This window comes from Ranitomeya variabilis, chromosome 5 (genome assembly GCF_051348905.1).
Source record: "Ranitomeya variabilis isolate aRanVar5 chromosome 5, aRanVar5.hap1, whole genome shotgun sequence".
NCBI lineage: Eukaryota > Metazoa > Chordata > Amphibia > Anura > Dendrobatidae > Ranitomeya > Ranitomeya variabilis.
In genome coordinates this window covers 373,529,715-373,551,359 of record NC_135236.1, presented here as the reverse complement: position 1 = coordinate 373,551,359, position 21,645 = coordinate 373,529,715, and the positions used below count along the sequence as shown (strand labels likewise).

The window sequence follows — 21,645 nt, the reverse complement described above, 5'->3', positions numbered from 1 at the left end:
ACTTGCAAAATCGACAGTGTATCAAATGCTTATTTTCCCCACTGTACATGATTGAATGTTGACACCACTTAGCAAACAGTTATGCAGTTTTGTTAAATTACCTATTTGTGCTTTAAATTAACTGCATTATCTAAGAGGTCATGAACAGAGTAAAAGAAATGGACTAAAGTATCTTTAAAGCATAACATTGTAAATGCAATTTAGATAGCAAAGTCATTAAACTTATTCATTTTCTTAATTGGCATGATAAATGGTAAACAATGTTATATATTATATATTGTTCCATAACTTGTATTTAACTTAACAAAATACAGACAAAACAAGTATTTTGTTCTTAGCTTGTCGGTTCTTTTTTTAACAGCCCTCCGCTGCCTCTCTGTGCAGGGAAGATCTTTGTCCCTTAAAGTATAGATTTTCAAGGAATGTAGGAGGAACTTGAAGTATTTCTTAATCTTCAAGTCTTTTTTTCTATTCTCCTTGAGGAACAGACAGCTGTTGGCTCTTGGGGTCGTCAAATTTATCATTTGTGGTTAGCTGCATAATCATGTAAATGCCATAAGACAAAATCCACAAGAGGATAATAGAGGACACAAGTCCCATCCAGATTGCAGGAGTGAAGAAAGATGTGCAGTCACTTGCATAAGAGAATTGGTTGTTTTCTACGTTGAATCCTTGAATCTGCAAGAGAAACATGCAGTAAATTACTATGCTGGAAGATATGTGTATATTAAATAAAGTGAAAACCTTGTAATTCTAAAATCTGCCTTATATACAGATCCACATGAAGTAATGGCAAGCATTTGATACATTGTTGTGACTCGGTCCAAGTATATACAGCAAAGCTGATAACTGAGCAGCAGTAAGCAGGAAATGTTAGCTTATTGTGACTGCTTTACTAGTAGTCGTCAAAACTGAAATATTTCAAGCCTAATAATATTATTTGAAAGTTTTCTTTTCAGTTCAGGAAAATAAAAAAATAATAAACTAAACTTTTGAGAAAGTACACAAACTTTTCGCTAACATCAGTTTACATGGGTCTTTTTTTGCATTTTATAGTAGCCCCACAAAAACTGTGAACCAAATTGCTTTAAAAAAAATATCCAACATTATACATCTACCCAGTGAGGATTTGGTGAAGCACAGCTTGATTCATCTTCCTGTAACATGGTGTTTAGTTTCAGAGCTTTTCGTTACACAAAAATTTAAAGAATATTCCCATCTCAGACATGAATGACAAATCTATAGGATCTGTGGCCATGATTAGCAGGGCTGTGAGATGGGTGGCCTATTTTTGAGGTGTATGCCCATGAGTTTGTGAGATAGGACTAGTGATGTGCGAGCACTAAAATGCTCGGGTGCTCGTTGCTCGGGTCGAGCAGATTGGAATACTCGGATACTCAACCCGAGCAACTAGCCCAATGTAAGTCTATGGGAAATCCAAGTATTTTTACCGCGATCCCCCCCGGGGGTCCTTTTAAGGTCTAAAAATATCTGAAAATGCTGCAAACACTGCTCAATTGACATAGGAACACCATGGGGATCGCCACTGGAAGCATTTCTGACTCCTAGGTCACAGCTGTAAGCAATGTTGTCAGAGTTTCACACCATTTTTACAGGTGCACCAAAAAACATACAAAAACTAAGCCAAGATGGATTTTGCTTGGAAATATGTTAAGGTACATCCTTTCAAGGGTAATGTGTGTTGATGCGTTTTTCAACTTTAACATTGCTTTCAACCAATATAAATGCATTCACTGGGAAATGTCATTGCAACATTTAACAACCCTAGCTGGCCATGTGGTGTGTGAAACATAAGGAGACACATCTTGTTTCATTTATGAAGGAGGGACTCTTAAAGTCACAAAGCCTATTTTTAGATGGGCATCAGGAAGCATTAATATTCTTAAAGGGCCATTATTAAATAGTGGGTCTCCTATGCAGTTATTGCCTATACAGTGAGTGGCTGGGCTGCCAAGATTTACGATGCACCCCAATACCCCTTTCACGAGAGGTACAGGAGGGCTTCCTGAAAAAATGTTGCTTTGAATGCAAGGCCTGCCCTGCTATTAAGTCATATGCACCCCCAGAATCCTTTGCACCCAGGTACTGGATGGCCACAGGAAAATCCACTTCACATTATTCATTTTGCAATCCCATACTGTTTTCTTATGTATTGACTGCAAGGCCTGCCGTGCTACCAAGTCATATGCACCCCAATAAGCCTTTGAACCCAGGTACTGGATGGCCACAGGAAAACCCACTCTTGCCAAAAAATTGACTGGCTGTAGGAGAAAGGAACACGTTAACCCTGGCGATCTTGTGGCGGAGAATGATGAGACGTTGATGAAGGCCTCATTAAAAACTAGGCCCAATGTAAAGGAGCGGGCCTCCTAGACTTGTAATGCCCTTACACTAAGTGCATGTGCTGTCAAACATTTCCCCATGGGGGGTACATTTAAAAAAAATATTTTATGGGGATCATAGACACCCTTGCCAATAATTCACTGGCTGTAGCAGAATGGAACACATTAACCATGGTGATCTAGTGGCGGGGATTGATGAGACGTGGTGGAAGGCCTCATTAAAAACTAGGCCCAATGTAATGGAGCGGGTCTCCTAGACTTGTAATGCCCATACACTAAGTGCATGGGCTGACAAACATTTCCCCCTGGGGGAGCAAAACATTTTTTGGCTTCAAATTAGTAAGGGGCATCATAAAAACACCTTTGCACAAAAATTTAGTGACTTTTGCAACACGGAATACGTTCACCCTGGTGTTCTAGTGGTTGTGAATGATGAGGATGAAGATAAGGAGGAGGATAACACCAAACAGAGCAAATCAGGAAGCATATACTCATGTGTGGTTGTGAAGAGGTGCATGAGAATACACCTCCACAAAAAAGACAATGTATTTGATGTTTTCACTTGGTGGTGTACAGAAATCTTGCCAAATGCAGCCCTTGTTCATTTTTATAAGAGTCAGCCTGTCAGCATTTTCAGTTGACAGGCAGGCAGATGCGCTTATCTGTTAAAATTCCACCAAGGGCACTAAAAACCCGCTCTGACAGAACGCTAGAGGCAGGTCAGGCCAGGACCTCCAAGGCATAGAGAGCCAGTTCATGCCACGTGTCCAGCTTGGATACCCAATAATTAAAAGGCACAGAGGAATCACAGAGGAGGTTTGTATGATCAGCAAGGTACTCCCTCAGCATCTTCCCAAACATTGTACTTCTTGTGACAGCACCCCTTGCCTCTGTGGTGGCACGATGGGAGGGTCTGAGAAAACTGGCCCAGAACTGTGCCTTGTGCTTCCTCCTCCTCCTCTTCCTCATTGTCTACCAATCCACCTTGGGACGACATGAGGCTGGGCTGAGTGTAATCACCATGTATGGTTCCTTGCTCCATGTCCTTGTGCTCCGCCTGCAATGCATCGTCTTTAATTGTGAGCAGAGGGGTTTTCAGACTGCAGAGAAGTGGGATGGTGACGCTAATTATGGTGTCAGTGCAGCTCATCATATTGGTGCAGTCCTCAAAGTATTTGAGGATGGTACATATGTCTGACATCCATGTTCACTCCTGAGGTCTTATGTGTGGAGTCTGAACTGAATAACGATGGCCTTGTTGATGCTAGTAGACAACAACTGCCCTCTTCTGCTCACAAATCCTTTCCAGCATAAGCAGTGTAGAGTTCCAATGCGTGGGGACATCACACACCAGTCGGTGAGCCAGAAGATGCAAATGCTGCTGAAGTATGGCAAGGGCGGCTGAAGCTGTAGCTGACTTTCTAAAATGGGCAGACAGGTGGCGTACTTTCACTAGCATGTCCGGCAGCTCTGGAAAGCTTTTGAGAAAATGTTGATGACGAGGTTAAGCACATGGGCCGGGTAAGGTACGTGTGTGAGCTCAAATTGCCTCAGAGCCGCCACCAGGTTCCGGACATTGTCACACATGACCATGCCTGGCTGTAGGCTCAGCGGTGTCATCCAAAAATCTGACTGCTTTTTCAGCGCTGTCCACAACTCTTCAGCATTGGGCGGTTTGTCACCTAAGCAGATTAGCTTCAGCACAGCCTGTGTCCTCTTGGTTGAGGCAGTGCTGCAGTGCTTCCAGCTTCTGACTGATGTGCTCATTTCAGAGATGGAGGCTGAAGAGGAGGAGGGGGAGGAGGTGCAGGAGCTGTAGACTGTGGGGGCAACCCTGATTGGTGTAGGTCCCCAATCCTTGGCGTCGGGAGGATGTGTTCTATCCCAAGGTCCGACTGGGTCCCGGCTTTCACTATGGTAACCCAGCGTGCCGTCAGCGAGATGTACCATCTCTGCCCACGTGTCCGTGGTTTGCTGGACTTACCCAGTAACAGCATTGTTGAGGGCACTGGTAATGTTGTGGGACATGTGCTGGTGTAATGCCGGTACAGCACACTGGGAAAAATAGTGGCGACTGGGGACCTAGTACCTTGGGACGGCTGCCACCATCAGGCTGCGGAAAGCTTCCATCTCAATGAGCCTAAAAGGCAACATTTCGAATGCAAGCAGATGAGAAATGTTAGAAATTAGTACTGTGGCCTGTGGGGCGTTGGCTGCGTATTTCCACTCGCTGTGCTGGGACAAGGATGTGGACGGGCTTGATGATTGTGCTGGTTGACTGTGGGCAACAGCAGGTGCAGGACGCGAGGCTTACTCACATGCACCATGGACTGGGGATTGGCTTCTATGCAAAACAGTGGAAGAAGCAGTGGTGTCACCTGCAGACAGTGTTCCTGGAGCCTGGGGTTCGGCCCACAAAGTCAGGTGCTTTTCTGCCATGTGCCTGATCATGCTGGTGGTGGTCAGGCTGGTAGTTTTGCTACCCCTGCTGATGCAGGCATGGCACGTGCTGCAAATGGCCTGTTTGGGGTTATTGTCAGAGTCTTTAAAAAATAACCAGACTCGGGAAGATCTAACAGTTGGAATGGCAACTTCTGTCATGTTGGTGTTACGGGGAACGGATGCACTCCTTCTGTCTGCAGCCACCACACTGCTTATTCCTGCCTGTTGGGCTGCTATGCCTCCTTCCTCATGTGTGCTGCTGTCCTTGCTCTGCATGTCCTCCTGCCAGGCTGGGTCAGTTACTATGTCACCCCCCACCTCGTCTTCCACATCCGCACCCTGCTCCTCCTCCTCCTGACTTTCTGGCAATTGTGTCTCATCATCGTCCACCTATAGAGCTCCTGCTGCTTCTGTGGATCCCCGCATTATTATACAATACTTGAGCTTTATTTATTGTGCCTTATTTTTGGTTCTACTTACCTAGCACATGGACAAGCATTCAAATGTAAATCAGATAGATGTACTACCTCTGAACTCCCATGTGCACCTCACTACTGTATGTACTTCTGTGTCCTTGTCCTGATTGACAATTTTATTATATGTGTTTTTCTTTGATTTTTTGAAATAAATTTTGTACTTTCTTACTTATTTATTGGTTACTCCAGTTTTTCTCCTATTTATATAGTTACATTACGGAGTCAATAAAATATTGTGAATGTGGGTTGATACTACTTAGTATCCCCACTTTTGGCATATTAAATATGCAATGGGGTTTTTTTCTTCTGTGTCTAAATAAAATGCAATGTATGCCTGCAAAGCGAGGATTTGCACATGACAGATACACCAAGCATTTGACGGAGATAACAGACTGTTTCAATATTTGGCCTGTATTTTTTTAACCACAAAATACTGTATAGAACAAGTGTAACAGACAAAGATCTGGAATGTATGCCTGCAAAGCAAGGATTTGGACACCACATATACACCGTGCGTCTGACGGAGATAACAGACTGTTTCAATATGTGGCCTGTATTTTTTTTAACCACAAAATACTGTATAGACCAAGGCTAGCAGACAAAAAATGCAATATATGCCTGCAAATCAAGGATTTGGATGCCACAGATACACCGGGCGTCTGACGGAGATAACAGACTGTTTCAATATGTGACCTGTTTTTTTTGGGGGGGGGGTTTAAACCACAAAATACTGTATAGAACAAGGGTAGCAGACAGGCAAAAAAGTGGAATATATGCCTGAAAAGCAAGAATTTGGAGACCACAGATAGACCAGGCGTCAGACGGAGATAACAGACTGATCAAAATGTGGCCTTGATTTTTGGCCCACCAAAATTGTGTCAATAAGTAGGCTATAGAGACATACCATATGCACTACCAGACGTGGTGCCTAAGTAGGGTCCCACACCATTTATATAGAACCTCGCTCACCTACGCTTTCATCTTCCTCTGATAGCAATTGTTACTGAAGAAGGCCGATCATTGTGGCCGAAACGTTTATTTGATGACTACATTAAATCAGAAAAAACTCCGCATAAGTTGAGTGCTTAAGTTTATTTTCTTCAATAAGTAGGCTATAACACAAAAAAAAGTACTAAAATTGTAAAATATTTAGCGCAATGATATGCGATGTGTGTGGTGTACAAATCACAGTGATAAATATAAGAATTGTAGCTAAATATTTTTGGGCCAGCTACAGATTTTTGGGGGCAGCAAAATGGTGTCCAAAAAATAACATAGTACAAAAAAAAAGCCAGGATTTTATGTGCACTCACGTTTGATGCCTCGGATAAAAAATGTGTTTTTAGATTGTTAGATTTTCACGCTCTTGTATTGAAATGACCTGCAGCAGACAGTAATGGAGCTTTTAGAGGTATGCAGTGAGATCTATATTCTCACATACAGTGCCTACATGCCTTGCACTGATGTGGATATGTGCACATAGACTCCCCTGCCTACCTAGTGCTGCAATCTACTGTATGTACCACCGAATTAGCCCTAAAAAGTTCTGTTGGTTTATCTGGATTTGTGGATTGAACACTAGTAGACCCACACTAACTAATAAAAGCACGATTCTGACCCTATCTCAGCAGCAGCTCTCCCTGCACTAGCTAGAGTCCGAAGCAGAATGCGGCGAGCAGGGCGGCGCCAGGTCTCATAAACTTGATGACGCTGTGCGGCCAGCCAATCACTGTAATACCACAACAAAGATGGATGCGGTATTACATTGCATGGTAGACAATCTCTGCATGTTGATTGGTCCTCTAAAAAATACCAAAATAAAAAGTAGGAGACCCGAGCTCCCACCAAATAATCTCGCCCAGTACACCAAGCATAGTGATACTCGGGTGAGTACTGAGTAGTGGCAAGCACGTTCGCTCATCACTAGATAGGACCCATAAATGACTAAGATGGGAATACTTATTATTATTTACATAAAACAATATATTCCTGTAATGTCACAATGTCAAATCAGGAGTAACACAGCTAAAGCATATTAACTTACATTAATCCAGGATAAAATTAGTTTTCATGCACATTTTCTACAGTGAATTCTGCACAATCAATGTTATTGTGAGTAGAAATGAGACTAATGCCGGGTATTTGATACCTAAGTGTACGCAAGCTTCTGTGAGGTATGTTGTAATAGAGTCATTTTATTTTTAGATCTTTTATTGACACTTTGCTTTCATTTTGTCTTTTTTTAGTTTTCTATTTCATTTTGGTGTTTCAAATGATAAATATTATAAATAGCAGAAATATCTACGGATAAATATACTGGGAATACACTAAATGGGCACTTGACTAAAGACATCTGCCCTTTAATAATTAGAGCTTTACTGTGTGGAGATGGGACTGGTTACCCTGGGGTGCAGCAAAAAATCAAGTGAGCTATGATTAGTTTCAGTGTAAATCCACATTACAATGAGAAAATAAAGAGATATAAACAACCTTAAATGAAGAATAATTATTCATGCTAGACTAATATATCAAAATCTGAAAACCATATGTTGAGATTACTGATGCACAATGCAAACAACATGGTCAGAGCTTGGCACAAGTAGTATAGATAGGTGAAGTGTCAGTAGTTCAGAATGATGGAAGTGGAGTAATGGTGTGGGGTAGGAGTGGGGAACCCTTTTTAAGCCAGGTGCCATTTGGATATTTGGACCATCACTCAGGGATGGTACAAAATTGTCAACTTGAAATCTATCCTACTAAATGTGGAAAAACATTTGATTAACTCACCCCACATGTGATGGCTGGAGCTGCTTCTCTTTGGTGCAGCTGTGATATTAAGTGGTATTGATGATGTTGCTACTCGCTACTGCTTTTCCAGATCTGCATCGGTCTGGAGCCAAGTCAACTCCTTGAGATGAATTTTGAAAAGAACTCAAAGCAGTAAGTTCTGATCACAGATGCATATTACATGGCAGGTCTCCTCACAGGGAGAAATCAATGCTCACATTTCATTTATAAAACTCAAGCAATGGGGGACCTACAGTACATACATCACATTGGAGACACAGAGACTTCTATGTGATGTATATAGAGGAGATACTGGGGCTGCAACACATGCATCACATAGGATACACTGAGGCATATATATCAAAGGAAACGCATCAGCATATACATCACTGGAGATGCTGGGACACACACATCACAGGAGACGCTGGGGGCAAATAGATCACTGGAGGGGTTGGGACACATACATATGGGAAGGGCTGGGGCACATACATTACTTTAGAGGAGATGCCAGGGCACATACATCACAGGATGCGCTGGGGCATATACATCACAAGAGGCACAGGGGCATATACATTATAGGGGTACCTGGGGGCACACACATCACAGGAGACACTGGGGGCACATACATCACAAGAGGTACTGGTGGCATATACTGTACATCACAGGAGACACCGGGTGCATATACATCACAGCAGACCATGGGGGCACATAGATCGCAGGAGATGTTGGGGGAACATACATCACAGAAGATGCTGGGGGAATATACATTACAGGAAACACTGGGGAAAATACATCATATGAGATGGTAGGACATATATATCACAGGAGATGCAGGAGCATATACATCAGGGGCAAGGGCTGCAGCTGCTATTGTCATTGGTGGGACTTTAGCGCGGAGCGAAGAGTGCTCTGATTCCGCCCACAAAATAAGGGCTGACATAGGACGTAATCTCATATTACAGGTCCACAGCATTCAGTAGTGAATGCTGCATGTGTGAACATGCTGTGTCAGGAGCAAGTAAAGGGTCAGGTCCCAGCTCAAGTACTGCAGTCCTCAGGAATCTGCTTGGGGGTCAGAGAAAAGGATGTTGTGGTTCATAAACGGCCCGCAAGCTTGAGGCTCCCCATCGCTGTTGTAGGGCATGTTTTCTTGGCACACCTTGGGCCCTCTGATACCTTCGGATGAGCACTTTGACAACTGTGCTTACCTACAGTTTATCCGATTGTGGTAAGTGTTTACCCTATGGCAGGACACATTCATCAGGACAATGCACAAAGCTAAAAACTGAGTTTTTATTGGTTCCCTTGGCCTATAAAGTATCCAGATTTTTATCCTTTGGTTCATCCCTGGCACAAGGTAGAATGGAAGGTATTAGTAATTTTTATATATTTTTATCAACTGCATGAAGCTATTGTGTCTACATGAGTATTACTGACAAACAATTTTAGTGGCATCTATGTCAGAACAAATTTCTGTGGTTCTGAAGGTCAAAGGAGGTTCAATGTGCTACTATATGGGTGCTTCTAATAAGATGGCCTTTCTGTGTGTCAGGGAAACTCTAAAAGATATCCATAAGGAAAGCTGCATACACACTAATGCTTTACAGATATCATCATCATTGTCTTCATTGGGGCTCACAATGTAAATTCCCTATCAGTATGTCTTTGGAGGAAACCCAGAAGAAACCCATATAAACTCTGGGAGAACATACAAGCTCCTTGCAGAAGGAGATTTTGTCCTTGCTGGGATTTGAACCCAGGACCTCAGCACTGCAAAATAGTGCTAACCACTGAGCCACATCTGTTGAGAAGAATCTTAGAAAGGAAGCTCAGCCTATTTGATATACACTCACCGGCCACTTTATTAGGTACACCATGCTAGTAACGGGTTGGACTCCCTTTTGCCTTCAGAACTGCCTCAATTCTTCGTGGCATAGATTCAACAAGGTGCTGGAAGCATTCCTCAGAGATTTTGGTCCATATTGACATGATGGCATCACACAGTTGCCGCAGATTTGTCGGCTGCACATCCCAAAGATGCTCCATACAAGGCAGGATGGATCCATGCTTTCATGTTGTTTACGCCAAATTCTCACCCTACCATCCGAATGTCGCAGCAGAAATCGAGACTCATCAGACCAAGCAACGTTTTTCCAATCTTCTACTGTCCAATTTCGATGAGCTTGTACAAATTGTAGCCTCAGTTTCCTGTTCTTAGCTGAAAGGAGTGGTACCCGGTGTGGTCTTCTGCTGCTGTAGCCCATCTGCCTCAAAGTTCGACGCACTGTGCGTTCAGAGATGCTCTTAGGCCTACCTTGGTTGTAACGGGTGGTGATTTGAGTCACTGTTGCCTTTCTATCAGCTCGAACCAGTCTGCCCATTCTCCTCTGACCTCTGGCATCAACAAGGCATTTCCGCCCACAGAACTGCCGCTCACTGGATTTTTTTTCTTTTTCGGACCATTCTCTGTAAACCCTAGAGATGGTTGTGCGTGAAAATCCCAGTAGATCAGCAGTTTCTGAAATACTCAGACCAGCCCTTCTGGCACCAACAACCATGCCACGTTCAAAGGCACTCAAATCACCTTTCTTCCCCATACTGATGCTCGGTTTGAACTGCAGGAGATTGTCTTGACCATGTCTACATGCCTAAATGCACTGAGTTGCCGCCATGTGATTGGCTGATTAGAAATTAAGTGTTAACAAGAAGTTGGACAGGTGTACCTAATAAAGTGGCCGGTGAGTGTATATTATACCTTTTGAATGTCCTTTAATTACATAACCCTTATAGATGACATTTTTTGAAAGCTTTAAAGCAGATGAATATATTAAATTAATCATATTACAACAACATTAGAAATATATCAGCTCGCTTAAAAAACTGCATGAAATGTTATATAGCTTATACACTAAAATAACATTTAACAGTTGTTGGGCTAAATGTCACAAAACTGGAAGTTTTTGTTGTTTGTTTATGCATGATATGATACCAATATTATATTATATATTACCGTATTTTTAATATCAATATTAAAAATTTGCGGGTTTTGAATAAGGTTACACTTCAAAATTGGTAAAACAATAGCCAAGTATGTACAGTTCTCAAAATGTTCTGCAAAACATGTGATTTAAAGGTATTAATTTTTGTGTATTTTCTAAGTATGGTTATTAATATGTCCCATGTTCTGTGGGGTTTATTAACTGCTTAGCTTTCAGTTTTTATTTGTTGACCTGTTTCCATGCACAGATTCAATAAATATTGCTAAGTAGCTATAGTAGTAACTGTGCACTTAGAAATGCATTGTCATGATGAATAAGGAAGAAAGTAAATGTAACACTGTACGTGGTCACACATATCTACAGTATGAAAGATAAATAAGTTGTGCTATGTTGGTAGAATATATGGTCATGCTGTGTTTTAGTTGCTTTTGATTATTAAGTGTATACTAACCTGAAACTCAGAAATGAATATTTCCCAGTTTGTTGCCTCATTATTGGCAGGAACTAGCGTCTCCCCATACAACGAGCTTGTCCCTATTTGTTGGCAGCGATAGGAGTACTCTGCAGGGGTTGAGGCATATGTTGTGTTAAATGAAGCATTCCTCAGCATGTCGCCATTCGGGATTATCATCACAGATTCTAATTTGAACCAGTCTCTAGCAGATCCAGGGTAAAACATATTACTCATATACAATCTACAAAAGTAAAAAAAAAGACAATGAATATATTACCAATGGACCAATGTAAAAATAATGTCATAATTGTTCAAAGAGGGCATAAACCAAAACTAATTTTCACATATTTCTAGTTACTGAGAAATCTTACTGGATTCACAAATTTACAGATTTAGGCACAAAAATTAGCATGTGCATAAATCAGTATATTGATGTATTATTACCGTATTGGGACTAGTAGTATTAATAGATCTCTCAGCCTTGGCTTTTTTTCCAGTTCAGTCATCTATTATCAAATGGAATTGTCCAAAAAGGCAGGGTCTGTCAGTCCAATAAAGCTGAATGGAACAGTAGTTATGCATACGTACTACTACATACTACTGCTCCATTCACCCCAGTGATTGCGATTGGTTGGGGAAGTAACAGCCAGACCCCAATCCATTATACATCTATTAAATCATAGTAACATAGTTAGCAAGGCCGAAAAAAGACATTTGTCCATCCAGTTCAGCCTATATTCCGTCAGACTAAATCCCCAGATCTGCATCCTTCTAAAGAACCTAATAACTGTATGATACAATATCGTTACTCTCCAGGAAAAAATCCTTTTAAATAATGATGAAAAAAAACTTAACATAGATAATACAGGTCAAAATTATTAAGAAAAAAATTTGTTTTCACACTGATCTGGAAACCTCCAATTTAGCTAGTGTGACCAAAATGACAATATAATTCTGTTGTCCATGTAAAAAGATTGACTTGTTTTTTTTTTTTTTTAAATGCCGATGTTTAAAGTAAACCTGGCATCTGATCTGCAAGCAGGCTGTTGGAGGGTTATATGGTCTAAAATGATAAGTCTGCAGTTACTCTGCAGACTTTTGAATCCCCGCCAGCACACACTCTGATTTATGTGATATGCGTACTCCCAGGCAGAAGCCGTCTTGTGTATTGAGCAAGGCTGTGCCCATTAGGCGGCAACACCCACTGGACAGCCGTGCCCACTAGACAGCAGCACCCTCTCTCCCTACACTTGGATGGGGCGAGGCCGCGCTCCTAGATGACTACTGCCAGGAGTATGCGTGTTACATATATCACCGCCGGTCCCGGCTCTGAAACCGGTGAATCCCTGCAGAGCACAGTGCGTGAGCTGGGGGGAGTCATAAGTCTGCAGTCAAACCGAGTGCCTGCAGACTTATCATTTTAAACTAGACAACCTCTTTAAAGAGCAGGAGGAGCTGATCAGATGGAGATACATTTTTGTCATGAAAGTTTCAGTTAACCTTGCATTCTGTTCATTGAAATCCCTGATGTTTACATGCATAGTTACTCAGGGAAGACTGTCAATCCCTAAATAAGACTGCTCTATGCATACATACAGAGATAGCTGTCAATCATTAGTTGGACTGCCCACTGGACTCATATACATACAAAAACTAGGGATTTAAATGAATAAAATATATTACAAAATACGTTATACTAAATCGTTTTGGACAAAACCATATACAATGCTGGTCAGCTTCCCTTTCTCTATACTATGCTGAACACATATCAAACCGAATGTACAACATGACAGGTTCCCTTTAATTCTCTTGCTGACTGCTGTGTGTGAAATCTGAAGGATACTACACACATTAGAATTGAATAAATAGGAAAATTTACGTGATTTTTATCCACACTGTCCAGCTTTAAAATGGACGTTTACATTAAAATGATGGGGAAGCATTCACACTGAAAATGTTCCTTTATGGTTATGCATGTACAGGTGTACAATAGTTATAAAAAGTGATGTACTAATATTGCTGATGGCAGTAAATGGATACGCTATTTCAATTCAATGACATTTTCATTTTCAAATCTTCCCAGCTTGAGCTGCCTGAATAAGTTAACCTGCCCTCAAATCCATAATGAGTTTTTCAGCTAAATATGAAGGCTTTAGAATACCCCATTCACTTATATTATTACTTTTTTGTTTCAAAGTTGGATATTCACAAAAAAATCCACCATATTTAAATGCCGAATGCAGATAATTCATAAAAAGGAAAAGGAAGCTAATAAATGGAGTATATAATGTGGCCCTAACAGAGATTATAATGTTGAGCTGGTAAGGCAAAAAGGAACGCTGGAATATTCCCATACAATTTAGTCAGGCTTACCTTATTTCAAGGCTGCTAAGTTCTCTTCCTATAAATGAATATACTAATGACAACCTAAATTAGAAATGTAATGTTATTATTCAGAAGACGCATTTAGCATATAACAGAGAGAAGTATTTTACATAAGTCCACTGACATAATGGTTTTCAGCTCTTTCCTTATCATGTTTTTCTCTGCGTGACTACATTTAGAAAGGTGCCAGTGGGGACGAAATGTTGGACTCATAGTCCTTTGGTCAGAAAATGCCTAAAGTGCAACTTCAGTTGTGTGTAGTTAACTTTATTTGTCTTCTACTAGGTTTCTACAAAGTCTCAGAGAACATTGGTAAATATAGGTTGACACAAAGTCAAAGTGTACTATAATATATGGAGTAGTACATGTCCTGCATCACTACTTGCTGCCAGAACTCAAGACAAATGTCTAGAAATGTAGAGATCTCCCTCAAGCTGGTACAAATCTGTTCACCATAATTCTAGCTTGATACAGAATAAATCCAAATATTTTATTTGTCTTTGTTTAAAATTTCCAGGGAACATTAAGCTTTCTATTATTGTCTTAAAACAACAAAAAATTGTAAAGCTTCAATAGCTAATTAATTATGCTAAGTAATTTAACCCCTTCACCCCCAAGGGTGGTTTGCACGTTAATGACCGGGCCAATTTTTACAATTCTGACCACTGTCCCTTTATGAGGTTATAACTCTGGAACACTTCAACGGATCTTGGCGATTCTGACATTGTTTTCTCGTGACATATTGTACTTCATGATAGTGGTAACATTTCTTTGATATTACCTGCGTTTATTTGCAAAAAAAATGGAAATTTGGCGAAAATTTTGAACATTTTGCAATTTTTCAACTTTGAATTTTTATGCCCTTAAATCACAGAGATATGTCACACAAAATACTTAATAAGTAACATTTCCCACATGTCTACTTTACATCAGCACAATTTTGGAACCAAAATTTTTTTTTGTTAGGGAGTTATAAGGGTTAAAAGTTGACCAGCAATTTCTCATTTTTACAACACCATTTTTTTTTAGGGACCACATCTCATTTGAAGTCATTTTGAGGGGTCTATATGATAGAAAATACCCAAGTGTGACACCATTCTAAAAACTGCACCCCTCAAGGTGCTCAAAACCATATTCAAGAAGTTTATTAACCCTTCTGGTGCTTCACAGGAATTTTTGGAATGTTTAAATAAAAATGAACATTTAACTTTTTTTCACAAAAAATTTACTTCAGCTCCAATTTGTTTTATTTTACCAAGGGTAACAGGAGAAAATGGACCCCAAAAGTTGTTGTACAATTTGTCCTGAGTACGCCGATACCCCATATGTGGGGGTAAACCACTGTTTGGGCGCATGACAGAGCTCGGAAGCGAAGGAGCGCCATTTGACTTTTCAATGCAAAATTGACTGGAATTGAGATGGGACGCCATGTTGCGTTTGGGGAGCCCCTGATGTGCCTAAACATTGAAACCCCCCACAAGTGACACCATTTTGGAAAGTAGACCCCCTAAGGAACTTATCTAGAGGTGTGGTGAGCACTTTGACCCACCAAGTGCTTCACAGAAGTTTATAATGCAGAACCGTAAAAATAAAAAATCATATTTTTTCACAAAAATTATTTTTCGCCCCCAATTTTTTATTTTCCCAAGGGTAAGAGAAGAAATTGGACCCCAAAAGTTGTTGTACAATTTGTCCTGAGTACGCTGATACCCCATATGTGGGGATAAACCACTGTTTGGGCGCATGGGAGACCTCGGAAGGGAAGGAGCGCCGTTTGACTTTTCAATGCAAAATTGACAGGAATTGAGATGGGACGTCATGTTGCGTTTGGAGAGCCCCTGATGTGCGTAAACATTGAAACCCCCCACAATGACACCATTTTGGAAAGTAGACCCCCTAAGGAACTTATCTAGATGTGTTTTGAGCGCTTTGACCCACCAAGGGCTTCACAGAAGTTAATAATGCAGAGCCGTAAAAATAAAACAAAAATTTTTTCCCACAAAAATTATTTTTTTAGCCCCCAGTTTTGTATTTTCCCGAGGGTAGCAGGAGAAATTGGACCCCAAAATTTGTTGTCCAATTTGTCCTGAGTGCGCTGATACCCCATATGTGGGGGGGAACCACCGTTTGGACGCATGGAAGGGCTCGGAAGTGAAGGAGCGCCATTTGGAATGCAGACTTAGATGGAATGGTCTGCAGGCGTCACATTGCGTTTGCAGAGCCCCTAATGTACCTAAACAGTAGAAACCCCCCACAAGTGACACCATGTTGGAAAGTAGACCCCCTAAGGAACTTATCTAGATGTGTGGTGAGTGCTTTGACCCACCAAGGGCTTCACAGAAGTTTATAATGCAGAGCCGTAAAAATAAAACAAAAATTTTTTCCCACAAAAATTATTTTTCAGCCCCCAGTTTTGTATTTTCCCGAGGCTAACAGGAGAAATTGGACCCCAAAAGTTGTTGTCCAATTTGTCCTGAGTGCGCTGATACCCCATATGTGGGGGGAACCACCGTTTGGACGCATGGAAGGGCTCGGAAGTGAAGGAGCGCCATTTGGAATGCAGACTTAGATGGAATGGTCTGCAGGCGTCACATTGCGTTTGCAGAGCCCCTAATGTACCTAAACAGTAGAAACCCCCCACAAGTGACACCATGTTGGAAAGTAGACCCCCTAAGGAACTTATCTAGATGTGTGGTGAGTGCTTTGACCCACCAAGGGCTTCACAGAAGTTTATAATGCAGAGCCGTAAAAATAAAACAAAAATTTTTTCCCACAAAAATTATTTTTCAGCCCCCAGTTTTGTATTTTCCCGAGGGTAACAGGAGAAATTGGACCCCAAAAGTTGTTGTCCAATTTGTCCTGAGTGCGCTGATACCCCATATGTGGGGGGAACCACCGTTTGGACGCATGGAAGGGCTCGGAAGTGAAGGAGCGCCATTTGGAATGCAGACTTAGATGGAATGGTCTGCAGGCGTCACATTGCGTTTGCAGAGCCCCTAATGTACCTAAACAGTAGAAACCCCCCACAAGTGACACCATGTTGGAAAGTAGACCCCCTAAGGAACTTATCTAGATGTGTGGTGAGTGCTTTGACCCACCAAGGGCTTCACAGAAGTTTATAATGCAGAGCCGTAAAAATAAAACAAAAATTTTTTCCCACAAAAATTATTTTTCAGCCCCCAGTTTTGTATTTTCCCGAGGGTAACAGGAGAAATTGGACCCCAAAAGTTGTTGTCCAATTTGTCCTGAGTGCGCTGATACCCCATATGTGGGGGGAACCACCGTTTGGATGCATGGGAGGGCTCGGAAGGGAAGGAGCGCCATTTGGAATGCAGACTTAGATGGAATGGTCTGCAGGCGTCACATTGCGTTTGCAGAGCCCCTAATGTACCTAAACAGTAGAAGCCCCGCACAAGTGACCCCATTTTGAAAACTAGACCCCCCAAGGAACTTATCTAGATGTGTTGTAAGAACTTTGAACCCCCAAGTGTTTCACTACAGTTTATAACGCAGAGCCGTGAAAATAAAAAATCCTTTTTTTTCCCACAAAAATGATTTTTTAGCCCCCAGTTTTGTATTTTCCCAGGGGTAACAGGAGAAATTGGACCCCAAAGGTTGTTGTCCTATTTGTCCTGAGTACGCTGATACCCCATATGTTGGGGTAAACCCCTGTTTGGGCACACGGGAGAGCTCGGAAGGGAAGGAGCACTGTTTTACTTTTTCAACGCAGAATTGGCTGGAATTGAGATCGGACGCAATGTCGCGTTTGGAGAGCCCCTGATGTGCCGAAACAGTGGAAACCCCCCAATTATAACTGAAACCCTAATCCAAACACACCCCTAACCCTAATCCCAACAGTAACCCTAACCACACCTCTAACCCTGACACACCCCTAACCCTAATCCCAACCCTATTCCCAACCGTAAATGTAATCTAAACCCTAACCGTAACTTTAGCCCCAACCCTAACCCTAACTTTAGCCCCAACCCTAACTGTAGCCTTAACCCTAGCCCCAACCCTAGCCCTAACCCTAACCCTAATGGGAAAATGGAAATAAATACATTTTTTTTATTTTTCCCTAACTAAGGGGGTGATGAAGGGGGGTTTGATTTACTTTTATAGCGAGTTTTTTAGCGGATTTTTATGATTGGCAGCCGTCACACACTGAAAGACGCTTTTTATTGCAAAAAATATTTTTTGCGTTACCACATTTTGAGAGCTATAAATTTTCCATATTTTGGTCCACAGAGTCATGTGAGGTCTTGTTTTTTGCGGGACGAGTTGACGTTTTTATTGGTAACTTTTTGGGCACGTCACATTTTTTGATCGCTTTTTATTCCGATTTTTGTGAGGCAGAATGACCAAAAACCAGCTATTCATGAATTTCTTTTGGGAGAGGCGTTTATACTGTTCCGCGTTTGGTAAAATTGATAAAGCAGTTTTATTCTTCGGGTCAGTACGATTACAGCGATACCTCATTTATATTATTTTTTTATGTTTTGGCGCTTTTATACGATAAAAACTATTTTATGGAAAAAATAATTATTTTTGCATCGCTTTATTCTCAGGACTATAACTTTTTTATTTTTTTGCTGATCATGCTGTATGGCGGCTCGTTATTTGCGGGACAAGATGACACTTTCAGCAGTACCATTGTTATTTATATCTGTCTTTTTGATCGCGTGTTATTCCACTTTTTGTTCGGCGGTATGATAATAAAGCGTTGTTTTTTGCCTCGTTTTTTTTTTTTTTTCTTACGGTGTTTACTGAAGGGGTTAACTAGTGGGCCAGTTTTATAGGTCGGGTCGTTACAGACGCGGCGATACTAAATATGTGTACTTTTATTGTTTTTTTTATTTTATTTAGATAAAGAAATGTATTTATGGGAATAATATTTTTTTTTTTTTCATTATTTTGGAATATTTTTTTTTATTTTTTTTTACACATTTGGAAAAATTTTTTTTAACTTTTTTACTTTGCCCCAGGGGGGACAATACAGATCGGTGATCTGCCAGTTTGCATAGCATTCTGACAGATCACCGATCTGAGAGAAGTGCAGGCTGCTTCACAGTGCCTGCTCTGAGCAGGCTTCTGTGAAGCCACCTCCCTCCCTGCAGGACCCGGATCCGCGGCCATCTTGGATCCGGGTCTGGAGCAGGCAGGGAGGGAGGTAAGACCCTCGCAGCAACGCGATCACATCGCGTTGCTGCGGGGGGCTCAGGGAAGCCCGCAGGGAGCCCCCTCCCTGCGCGATGCTTCCCTGCACCGCCGGCACATCGCGATCATGTTTGATCGCGGTGTGCCGGGGGTTAATGTGCCGGGAGCGGTCCGTGACCGCTCCTGGCACATAGTGCCGGATGTCAGCTGCGATAGGCAGCTGACACCCGGCCGCGATCGGCCGCGCTCCCCCCGTGAGCGCCGCCGATCGCGCTGGACATACTATCCCGTCGGTGGTCATACGGGCCCACCCCACCTCGACGGGATAGTACGTCCGATGTCAGAAAGGGGTTAAATGATCAGTGTCATTTCAACAAGCTTTGCATAATTGAATAGTAAAGACAAATATAAGAAACATTGTAATATATCTTATCAGAGAAATATACTTCTTTCTCCACTTATAGTCATGCGGTTAGGAGAAGGCACCCTTAAAATATGAGAGACCCGAAGCAGTTTGAAAAAGAAGAGTGGTTCGAAATTCCAGTTGAGAGGTGCAAGAAGCTTGTTGATGGTTGTAGGAAGTGATTGATTGCAGATATTTATTCCAAAGGGTGTGCAAAACATTTTTAAGTTGAAGGTGCCAACATTTTTGTCCCGACCATTTTTGGGGTTTAGTGTGAAATGATGTCCTATTTGCCCTTTTCTCCGTTTTTTGGTGTTGCTCCAATATAGACAAAGGAAATAAACATGTGTATAACAAGACATGTGTAATTACAATAAGTTTCTGGGAGAAATGCTTCATTTTCTGGAACAATTTCAAGGGTGCCAACACTTTTGGCCATGAATGTATAAGCAACTTCCCCCATGCCTCCTGAACTCATCATCTACGTTGAAAAACAGCTCAAATCCACCTTAGACATAACAAGAGGGCCGTTCAGTATAGTGAGATCTCAGATTACAACTATATGTTAGGGTACCGTCACACAGTGAAATTTCCATCGCTACGACAGTACGATTCGTGACGTTCTAGCGATATCGTTACGATATCGCTGTGTCTGACACGCTACTGCGATCAGACACCACGCTGAGAATCGTACGTCGTAGCAGATCGTTTGGAACTTTCTTTCGTCGCTTGATCACCCTCTGACATCGCTGGATCGTTGTGTGTGACAGCGATCCAGCGATGTGTTCGCTTGTAACCAGGGTAAACATCGGGTAACTAAGCGCAGGGCCGCGCTTAGTAACCCGATGTTTACCCTGGTTACAAGCGTAAACGTAAAAAAAACAAACAGTACATACTTACATTCCGGTGTCTGTCCCCGGCGTCTCAGCTTCTCTGCACTGTGTGAGCGCCTGCCGGCCGGAAAGCGAGCACAGCGGTGACGTCACCGCTCTGCTTTCCGGCTATGGCGCTTACACAGTGGAGAGAAGCAGAACGCCGGGGACAGACACCGGAATGTGAGTATGTACTGTTTGTTTTTTTTACGTTAACGCTGGTAACCAGGGTAAACATCGGGTTACTATGCGCGGCCCTGCGCTTAGTAACCCGATGTTTACCCTGGTTACCCGGGGACTTCGGCATCGCTCCAGCGCCGTGATTGCAAAGTGTGACCGCAGTCTACGACGCTGGAGCGATATTCATACGACGCTGCGACGTCACGAATCGTGCCGTCGCAGCGATGGAAATTTCACTGTGTGACGGTACCCTAAGTCTATGGAGAAGGGAGGATGAGAAAGAAGCAATCAGTGGCAGAGAGAGGCAGAGCATGAAGCAGAGAGTGAATTATTTAGCTTAGTACCAAGCTGGATTCACAGCCAAACTGCTCACTAGTTTCTTCCAGCTGTTGCTACTTCCGACTCTGTGTTTCAGAGAATAAAGAGCAGGAATCCCTGTGTTTCTGTGTATTATGTATCACTGACACCAAAGCAGCTAGTCATCACCCACTAGTTCAGAGAGAACTGAAAATTGGAGATAGAGCCCACAGAAAGTAAAACTAGCAAAAAGATGAAGGATACAAGTCATATAATGGCCAGGCATGAGGTTATTTTTAAGGTACACATATGTCAAGTAATTCTTAGAAGGTTCCTGAAATGACAGGTTCGCTTGAACTTGAGTATGTACTTACGTGGTGTTTGTGTCAGAGCATTCAGATGAACTTGTGTTTGCTGAGGGTACTTGAAAGGTTGCATTTGTCAAATCAAACACCACGGAATTGTTAGCTTTGATAACAAATGATGTAGCATAAATCAAGATACAAGTGACATTTGAACCATTTGTCACAGTTAGTGGAGAATAAGAAATTGTAGAATCAGTTGCTAGAAGCTCTCGTCCTTTTTTAGAAACCATGTCAAAACTTTTGACAACCTATAGTAAAAAAAAATGTATTTTTTCATTAGTTTGTGAATACAATGACAACAACCTCAAACATATACATAAAACAATGATGTATTTTTACTCTGGAGCTGTGTGTTCAATAAGTCAACATCATGAACATCAAAATATCCATCGCTGTTTGTTCAAGAAACTAATGAAAATTCAGGGAGGTCAAGGGGAGAGGAGATGTGATGTGGTAGAGGGTCTT

At 41.8% G+C, this 21,645-nt stretch overlaps 1 protein-coding gene across 1 annotated transcript in view; it reads right to left on the bottom strand.

The window, feature by feature from the left end:
• Positions 1-323: 323 nt before the first annotated feature.
• Positions 324-21,645, bottom strand: part of LOC143776046 (V-type proton ATPase subunit S1-like) — a 223,972-nt gene continuing 202,650 nt past the window's right edge. The window contains exons 7-10 of the mRNA XM_077264939.1: positions 21,190-21,428; positions 13,895-13,948; positions 11,519-11,762; positions 324-678 (exon numbers count right to left, since the gene is read on the bottom strand). Coding sequence (XP_077121054.1) covers positions 469-678; positions 11,519-11,762; positions 13,895-13,948; positions 21,190-21,428 — 747 coding nt within the window. The 3' untranslated portion in view covers positions 324-468. The remainder of the gene's footprint in view (positions 679-11,518; positions 11,763-13,894; positions 13,949-21,189; positions 21,429-21,645) is intronic.